The 9,654-nt window shown below is 48.4% G+C and overlaps 1 protein-coding gene across 1 annotated transcript; it reads left to right on the top strand.

Moving 5' to 3' along the window:
- The first annotated feature begins 5 nt into the window (after positions 1–5).
- Positions 6–7,092, top strand: Mrpl27 (mitochondrial ribosomal protein L27). The gene is made up of 4 exons (XM_021176092.2): positions 6–89; positions 3,054–3,185; positions 3,539–3,606; positions 6,617–7,092. Exons 1-4 carry the CDS (start codon positions 50–52, stop codon positions 6,821–6,823), a joined length of 447 nt encoding a protein of 148 aa, XP_021031751.1. The 5' UTR covers positions 6–49; the 3' UTR covers positions 6,824–7,092.
- Positions 7,093–9,654: the final 2,562 nt, after the last annotated feature.

Raw genomic sequence — 9,654 nt, 5'->3', positions numbered from 1 at the left:
CCGGTAGCGGAAACAGACTTCCCAGCCTGGAAGTGAATGTGAAGCAAATATGGCGGCGGCGGCGCTTACGCTGAGGACGCGGGCAGCAGGTAGCTCAGCACTGTGGCTATTGCGAGGCGAGACAGCAGGGAGGCTGGGAGATGGAAACTGGAGCCCATGGTGAACCTAGATACGGGGAAGAAGTGAGGGCTCGGGACCTTTGGAGGGCGACTGTCTTCGGTTACGTGACACGTGGTGGGCGGTGCTTGCGGAGGGAGGGAGTGCAGAATAAAAGCCCGTTGGATAGTTACTCCAGACGCTCTGTCCCCGCTGGGTTTGTGTGGATCCCTCCGGATTTGAAGAAGACTAAGTTCAAAACATTTAATTGATATTCAAGACTTAGCTTTTTTTTCCTTTCCTCGCTTTTGAGGTAGGTTCCCAATGTGTAGTTTGCGGTCTTAGAGCTGATATTTCAGATGTCTATGACCATGACCAACGCTTAGGTCTGGTGAGACACTGCTCACAGAGTACCAGCATAAACATGGTTTCTAACGCCTTGTGAGTTCAGCCAGTAAGCACGTGAGTAATTTAGTTGTAATCGAGAATAGTGTTGTGAAGAGTCTTATATTAGGGGACCAAGGAAGTCTCTTGAAGGGATAGCAATTAAAACCTAAAAGGGACAGGCCCAACCAAACCTGTGTAGACAGAAGGCAAGAAAATGACTTGAAGCCGGGCGTGGTGGCGCACGCCTTTAATCCCAGCACTCCGGAGGCAGAGGCAGGCGGATTTCTGAGTTCGAGGCCAGCCTGGTCTACAGAGTGAGTTCCAGGACAGCCAGGACTACACGGAGAAACCCTGTCTCGAAAAACCAAAAAAACAAAAAACAAAAAACAAAAAAAAAAAAAAAAAAGAAAATGACTTGACTCAGTTTTACAGTTTTGAGGAGCCAATTGAGAGGAGGCAGACTGGGTGCAAATAAATAAATGAAAATGAAACCAAGTGGGACCAGGAATGGTGGTGACTGTAATCCCTGCACTTAGGAGCCTGGGGCAGGGAGATTTCATCAGATCCAAGGCCAGCCTGGGTCACAGTCTCAAAAGCTATAAATAAATAAATAAATAAAATAACCTACACAAAATCATCTGCAAGACTTGCTATAGGATAATTTGGCCCAGTATTAGTGGCGTTGGTAGAGAACCTGGAGGGTAGTGGGTGAATATGACATCTGTCTGTTCTGAAGATATAGAGTCCACAAGTCTTCTCTGTAAAATGAGGGAAGAGACGTCATCTGTAGAGTCTTGTTTTTCACAAGAGCAGAGACATATGAGTGAAATAATGTAGGCAAAGCAAAACATCAGTCACCAGCAAGTCAGTGGATGAAGCCAGGAAGTGCACGCCTGTAACCTCAGGTTATATGTGAAGTGGAGGCCTGAGGATTGCAAGTTCAAGGTCTTCATGGGAGGAGAGAGGGGAAGGGATTAAAGTTGGGAAGATTCCATTCCATTGCTGGACATTGAACATGTCTCCTAAGTTCTTTTTGGGGGATGTTTGTTTGTTTGGAGACACGGTATCACTATGAAGCCCTGGCTGTCCTAGAACTCAGTCTCTAGACCAGACTGGTCCTGATGTCACAGAGATCTGCCTGCCTCTGCCTCCCAAGTGCTGGCATCAAAAGCTCGCGTGTGCCACCATGCCCAGCCTGCTCTCTGAGAGCTAGTCTTGTATCCCAGCAACTTTCTGTTCTCATGGGAATTTGAGAAACCTAGATAACCATTGCTATGCCCCCAAACACCCATAAAGCAACTCTAAATGTGCTGATACTAGATCCTAAGATCCTATACTATGCCTAGAGACCTAAAACAGACAGCGAACTGACCATGTTAGCCTGAATTTTATCTTTGTGTATGAATGTTTTGCCTGTGTGTATATATGCATACCACACGGTAGACTTGGTACCAGCAGAGGTAAGAAAAGACCATTGGATCCCCTGAAACAGGAGTTACAGATGACTGTGGACCACTACAAAAGCTCTAGAAACTGAACTGACCTCTGCAAGAGCAGTCGCTGCGGCTAACCTCTGAGCCATCTCTCTCCGGCCCCATCAGCATGCATTTTAGATAACCTTCTTTTAAAAGCATTTTCATTTAATCTTTGAGAATTTTGTTTTTTTTGGTTTTTTGAGACAGGGTTTCTCTGTATAGCCCTGGCTGTCCTGGAACTCATTTTGAAGACCAGGCTGGCCTCGAACTCAGAAATCCGCCTGCCTCTGCCTCCCATTTTGTTCATGCATACAATGTGTTTTGATCATCTCTATCCCTTTCAACACCTCCCTCATAATTTCCCCCTTTAAAGTAAATGGTGTTGAGTCCTTTGGGATGATGGGTGGAGAGGCCAGATTAATGCCAGTCTTGGTTGGACATCTGCTTATGGACTCCGGGAAGAAAAGTCCTTTCTGTAATGGCCAATTGCCTGCGGGAGCCACCCCCACCCTCTGATGGACGGGCTGCCCTTCTGGTGCAAGTGTCTGATGTGCAGTGGGTGAGTGGATAGCTAAGACAGTGTCAAGTGTCTGATGTGCAGTGGGTGAGTGGATAGCTAAGGCGATGGTAAGGGAGGAGGAATCAGAGGCAAGCCTTGCACGTCTCGTACGCTGCCCTTCCCTTGGCCAGGAAGCTGAATCTTCTAAGCAGGCAGCTGTCTGGTGTCCACTTCATCTGTTTCTATGCTGTTTGTTTCTGCTCAGCTGGACTGGATGTGTTAGGAGCCAGAGCACAGACTGTTGTGTCCCCCTGGTTATGCTCACTGCCTGCTCTCCCTAATACACAGAAAACCACTACCAACAACAACACCAACACCCACCCACCCTGCCTCCCCATACCATGCTTACCTCTGGGCCACTTCCAGGGATGAATTGCTTCCTGAACACCACACGTTTAGCATCTCTGTTCCTTTCACACATCTCTCAGTTTTCCTCATCTCCCTCGCTGCTTCTCAGCTTGGCAAATGGTCCACAGAGACAAGAAGGCACACGGTATTCGGGAGCCTCTCTGAGCAGGGTTTTGCTTTCTCTGCAGTGACAGCCCTGCTGAGCCCCACAGCACCCACAGCGCTCGCTGTCAGACACGCATCCAAGAAGACAGGTGGCAGCTCTAAGAACCTTGGTGGGAAATCACGAGGCAAACACTATGGCATCAAGAAAATGGAAGGTGAGGGTGTGCCTTCATTACTGTTTTCCAGCCACAGCCCACAGTGCCCTTTCTTAGAAGAGCAGAAATGCTACTCAGGGGCCTCACTCTCTGCAGTGTCTCTCTGCAGTTCACTGTGGCACTCATCTCCACATGGGAGGAGCGGGGACCCAGGGAGTTGCAGTTTCTTAGCCATGCAGTCAAAAAAGAGTCTGCTGGGTCAGGCGCTGTTTATGTAGGGCCATCTTGGAGGTCTATCCAGGAGCAGGTTTGGGGGTTGGTGGGGACCCTTGGGCTGCCATGACTTGTCAGCATTTTGCTGGGCTTCTGTGAACACTGGCACAGAGTCGGCTCACTGTGGACTTCTCTTTCAGGTCACTATGTTCACGCTGGCAACATCCTTGGCACTCAGCGTCAGTTTAGATGGCACCCGGGCGCCCATGTGAGTTGCTCTCTGCCCCCTCCCCTTTTCTTATCTTTCCTAGGGCAACCTTTTCATGCACATGTCTTGTGTCCTCAGCCTGTCCCTATGAGGTAGATGTCATCTCTGTTTTATGGTTGAAATGCCGGAGGCTCAGAGAGTAGTGGAGCCCTAGTTAAAGCCCAGGTTGCCTACCATCAGATCATAGCATGCCCGGGGTCTCATTTTTCTCTTCCATAGAAATGAAAGACAGTTAAATAAAATGATGTATGAGCTCTTGCAGCTGCCTGAAGACCTAGAAATAATATGGTTTAAATACAGTTATCTTCTGAAAGTGCTGTATTCTTACAGATACATGTGTCTTTTGGTTTTTTTTTTTTAAATCAATTTATAATTTTAGTAGACATTTCCTCTTTTATGACTCCAAAGGAAGAAATATTTTTATTCAGCCAGAATCAGATTCAATGAATACTTTTCCTTCCCTTAAAAACATCAAATGTGCCGGGCGTGGTGGCGCACGCCTTTAATCCCAGCACTCGGGAGGCAGAGGCAGGCGGATTTCTGAGTTCGAGGCCAGCCTGGTCTACAAAGTGAGTGCCAGGACAGCCAGGGCTACACAGAGAAACCCTGTCTCGAAAAACCAAAAAAAAAAAAAAAAAAAAAAAATCAAATGTCTGGGTGGTGGTGGCGCACGCCTTTAATCCCAGCACTTGGGAGGCAGAGGCAGGCAGATTTCTGAGTTCAAGGCCAGCCTGGTCTACAAAGTGAGTTCCAGGACAGCCAGGGCTACACAGAGAAACCCTGTCTCGAAAACCAAACAAACAGACAAACAAAAAACATCAAATAGCCTTGGTGACGTACACCTTTACTCCCAGCACTGGGGAGGCAGAGCTATGTGAGTTCAAGGACAACCTGGTCTACAGAGCAAGTTTCAGGATAGCCAGGGCTATACAGAGAAACACTGTCTCAAAAGACCAAAAGGAAGGAAGAAAGGAAGGGGAGGGAGGGAAGGAAGGAAGGAAGGAAGGAAGAAGGGAAGGAAGGGAAGGGGAGGGGAAGGGAGGGGAGGGGAGGGAAGGGAAGGGAAGGGAAAAAGGAAAGAAATGAAAGGGGTTCAGAGGCAGCTCAACAGTTAAGAGCCCCTGGGTTTAATTCCTAGCACCCACACTGTTTCACAACCACTTGTAACTCCAACTCCAGGGATCCGGCACCCTCTTCTGGCTTTGATAGTAGCAGACATGCAAGTGGTACACAGACATGCATTCGGGCAAAACACCTATGTACATAAAATTAAAATCGTAAACATCAAAGACAAGCATAGTGCACACCTTTCAACCCAGCATTCAGAAGTCAGAGGCGGGCAGTTCTCCCGAGTTCAAGACCAGCCTACCCAACATACTGAGTTTCAGGCCAGCCAGAACTTCATAGTGAGACACCCCCTCTACACCGTGGGGGGCAACATTGGATGTGAATTCTTTACTAAAATAATGACAGTAGAAGTTGGCTTGAGCTAAGTATGCTCCAAGTTCTTCATGACCCTTAAGAACTTCATGATCGGGCTGGTGAGATGGCTCAGTGGGTAAGAGCACCGGACTGTTCTTCCAGAGGTCCAGAGTTCAAATCCCAGCAACCACATGGTGGCTCACAACCATCCGTAATGAGATCTGGCGCCCTCTTCTGGAGTGTCTGAGGACAGCTACAGTGTACTTACATATAATAAAATTAGAATTAAAAAAAAAAAAAAAAAAAAAAAGAACTTCATGATCCTTAAGATGACCTTATGAAGTAGCGAGTTTATTCCCAATCTGTAGACACAAGAAAGTAACTCACCTAAATCACAGGGTGTTTAGCAGTGGAAAGAGTTTCATTTTGTTCCTCTTGCTGGCCTTGAATGCTTCATCCTCCTACCACAGCCACCTGAATGCTGGGAGCACAGCAGTGTGCCACCACTGCTGGCTTTAGACTCATGCTTTTAATCAGAGAGACACCAAACAGTATGGGACTGGTTGTGTAAGATTGCCACATATCGTTTGTTTGTTTGTTTGTTTGTTTTTGAGACAAGGTCTTGCTATGTACCTCTGGCTGGCCTGGAACTTTCCATGTATCCCAAGCTGGTCTTAACATTGTAGCGATCCCCTTTCTGAGTTTGGCAAACATTGCAGGCATGTGCCATCATGCATAATATTTAGAATGTAATAATATTTAGAATAACTTTAGAATATAGCATTGAAATGCATAGATTTCTCCTTTTTTATTTTTCCTTTAAAAAAGAGTGTTGCATTGTTCAGACCACTGGAGTGGTAGGCATTTGTGAGCTGCTGTGTGGGTGCTGGAAACCCGATTTGAATCCTCTAGAAGAGCAGCAAGTTTTTGTAGCCATTGACTCATCTCTCAAGGCCCTCAAGTCTTGCCATACGTCTAATTTCAAGTTGTAAAAGAAAAAAAGAGGATAAGCAATTCTAAAATCTCTATTAAATATACTGCTTATTAAAATACTTAACTATATTATCATCAAGAAATAGGGCAGGAAATATATTTGTCTAATGCACAGAGAAATGAGTCCTCTGTGTAAGCTGTGAATCAGGACTTAACTGTGAGTAGGCCCTGTGTGTCAGCGTCCTGGACATCATGATTGTTTTACTGCTAGTACCCATACACTCTTGATCTGTATTTTCTATAGAATTTAAACTTTGTAAGTGTAAGCAAAGCCGGCTGTTGGGAACAGCAATCTGTCAGGAGCAGCGCTCTGTGGCACCTTTGTGGGAGCCTGGCTTAGGGATCTGTCCACTGTAGCTTCTGAGCAGCTGTGTTGCTGTTACTGCTGTTAGCAGTTTTCTTCTTGTTAGGATTGTTTTCTTCTCCCTGCTCTCTCAGGGAGTTGGTGAGGGAAGTGCCAAGCAGTGGAGAAGAGATACCATAGCAGGGCCTCTCGGAGCCCGCCCTTCTGCCCCAGGCTCTACTCTGAAGGAGAAGTCTGACATAAGGACAGACCACTTGTCTTCTTCCAGCTGACGGGGTCTGTGTGTTGCAGGTGGGCCTTGGGAGGAACAAGTGCCTGTATGCCCTGGAGGAGGGGATAGTCCGCTACACGAAAGACGTCTACGTGCCCAATCCCAAAAACTCGGAGGCTGTGGATCTGGTCACTAGTCTGCCCAAGGGTGCTGTGCTCTACAAGACTTTTGTCCACGTGGTTCCTGCCAAACCTGAGGGAACCTTCAAACTAGTGGACATGCTTTGAAGTCCTGTTGAGACCATTGCCTGGAGCCCAGGTCACAGGAACAAGTGATGATGGAAGTCAAGGGTCCGGGTGAGAACAAAATCTCCACAGAAGAAGCTGGAATGATGGCTCAGCGGTTAAGAGCACCGACTGCTCTTCCAGAGGTCCTGAGTTCAATTCCCAACAACCATATGGTGGCTCACAACCATCTATAATTGGATGCCCTCTTGTGTGTCTGAAGACAGCAACAGTGTATGCGTATACACAAAATAAATAAATATTTTTAAAAAGAGAGATGGAAAGGGACAGGACAGGTGGCTGCTTCCTGAGGGTAGGCAAGCCACCGTGGGGTAGAAGTGCAGCAGTGTCCTTGAGGGCTCATAGCTTGGTGGCAGTTGAAGGAATTAGAAGGCAAAGGTTTTAGCCCTCTCCCCATCCCCATGTACACATGCCCTTCACACTGCTCTTCAGGGTCACCCATTGCCAGTCCCTCGTAGGCTTTCCTGGCCTGGGGTCTGTCCACAGAGCAAAGGGGGACTTTCAGGTACCTAAGGGCTTTGTAGCCTTTTCCTTGTCCTGCCCAAGGGCACTAACAGACACCGTATAAGAGTTATATGGGGAAAGCTGAGTTCTGCAGGGCACCCAAGGCTTAGAGGGCCCCACACTCTACACAGCACTACACAGTCAGCTGGGGAAATCTGCCCCAGTGGTTTTGTCCAACAGTTGGGCACACAAACATACTGCCACAGGGTTTACTGGTGGGTCCTGGGCAGCCTCATACAGGCTACCTCTCTGGGGACACCATTATGACCAAGAAAAGCAGAGCAAGGAAGTCTTGCACCACTGCTACCCAGCTTCCTTTGCTCTTACTGATGGGTCTGTGGCTCAAGGTACCTTGCTCTTGCTTCTACAAGCTTCTGACATCTTTCCCTCCACTGCCTTCTAGCCACATCAGACCCCTTGCCTGGCTGCAGGATGCTAGCACATACTTCATCCCCCACTTAGAGACAGCAGTGCAAGGATCCTTGTTTACATGCCTGCTCCTTTCCCTGGATGAACCTGTGTAGGTGGCCCATGGAGACAGAGAGGAGCTCGGCCTTAGGATCCAATGCAAGCCTGGGATACGGGCTTAGCCTCTAGGGGCGCAGAGTCCTAACACTTCACCCCAGTACCCATCTGCTCACTCCTGTTTCTTCTAACAGCCCTCAGCATGTCTGGGAAGCACTTAGGTGAGGAAGAGAGTGTTCCTTTCTGGCCATTGGCTCCATCTGCTCCCCGCAGCTCTGATGGCCTTTGGAAGGTCAGTCTGAACAGCATTTTCTGTCCTCACCCTCCATCCTCTGTCTGGTGCTCAGAGTTGGGAGTTGAGAGTCTAGGGCTGCAGCTCAACTTTATTTTGCTTCCTACATATCTGCTGTGTGATGCCCTGTCCCTGTCCCTCAGGAGAGGCCTAGCAGTGCTGGAGTTGCCCCCTCCAGTCCATAGAAACCTGCTCTGGCTTTCCTCCCTGGGGCTGGAGAGCTAGGAAGAGACCTTTGTCTTCAGGGAGGGTTCTCCAGCAGTTTGTTTACCAATGTAAGGGAGGGGCCTGGCCAGGATGCTGCAAACATTTCCTACCGCAGCTCTGAGCTAGAGGGAACCCGGGCTCAGCAGATCTCAAAGGCCCCTTCCCTAAGGAACAGTTGCTTCTGTTAGGCCAGAAGATAGGGCCCTTTGGTCAGCACCTATGAACAAAAAACCAAGAGCAGCTGTAGCCCCAATGCTTGGGAGCCAGAGACAGAAGGCTCCCTGAGATTTTCAGGCTGGTCAGCCAGCTAAAAAACTCCAAGTTGTAGGTTCAATAAGAGATCTGGTCTCAAAGGATAAGGTAGAAACTGATAGAGTGGGATCCTGACATTGTCCTCTGGCCTCTGCATGTGTGCACATTGGTGTGTGCACTCCCCCAGCACATACATTAAGTATGTACATTAAAAAACAAAACCCAGTACTCAGAACTACTGTGCCGTGGGCTGCTTAAGTGGTCCTGGGTGTGGCCGCTACGATGTAGTCTCCGATGCAGTCTACCATGGTTTACTGCCTGTAGCTCATCTGCTGAATCCAGCTGGTAATTTTCTGTACCTGACATAAGAGTTGATATTGGTAAATTAAAACAAAGTGCCAGTGGTGGCACACGCCTTTAATCCCAGCACTTGGGGGGGGGGGGGCAGAGGCAGACAGAGCTCTTAAGTTCGAGGTCAACCTGGTCTAGAACAGAGCAAGTTCCAGGACAGACAAGCCTACACAGAGAAACTGTCTCAAACAAAACAAAACAAAAACAAAAAACCCACCACCACCAAAAAACCTACCAGAACAAATAAATAAGACGGGGCGGGGCAGGGGGGGGGACCACCCACCTTAACCACCTGGAGAGCTAGCATCAAATAATCATTAAAGTGGTTGACAGAGTAAGCAAGCATCTCCTCTGGACAAAACAGCATGTTGTGTGTTCCTTCCAGTAGCACTTCCTGACTGGCCAGCCTCGCCCTGTGAGAACTGCAGAGTGCAGTTACAGAATGGCCCTGGAGGCCTCCACCCCTTCCGAAGAGCACCCAACATCAGGGGCTCTGACCCTAGGGCTCATTTTCCAGCTCTCAGTCGGGACTTGCTACCTGAAGACTGGCAGTCCCAACCTGCAAGGCTGCAAACCACCCACCCTAGTGCTGTTTGTTAGTGGTCAGGAGCGCCCTCCCGGCAACTGGGAGATCGCTACACCTCCGGCAGCCATCAGCTAACAACGTACTGTACTCCCTGAGCTAAACTGAGCCTTGCCCAGTGTGGCAGCTGATGACATGATCTTAGAGGTCCAGAAACCT

This window comes from Mus caroli, unplaced genomic scaffold (genome assembly GCF_978045245.1).
Source record: "Mus caroli unplaced genomic scaffold, Mus_caroli_1 scaffold_13, whole genome shotgun sequence".
Classification (NCBI taxonomy): Eukaryota; Metazoa; Chordata; class Mammalia; order Rodentia; family Muridae; genus Mus; species Mus caroli.
This window is presented reverse-complemented; position numbering and strand designations above follow the sequence as displayed.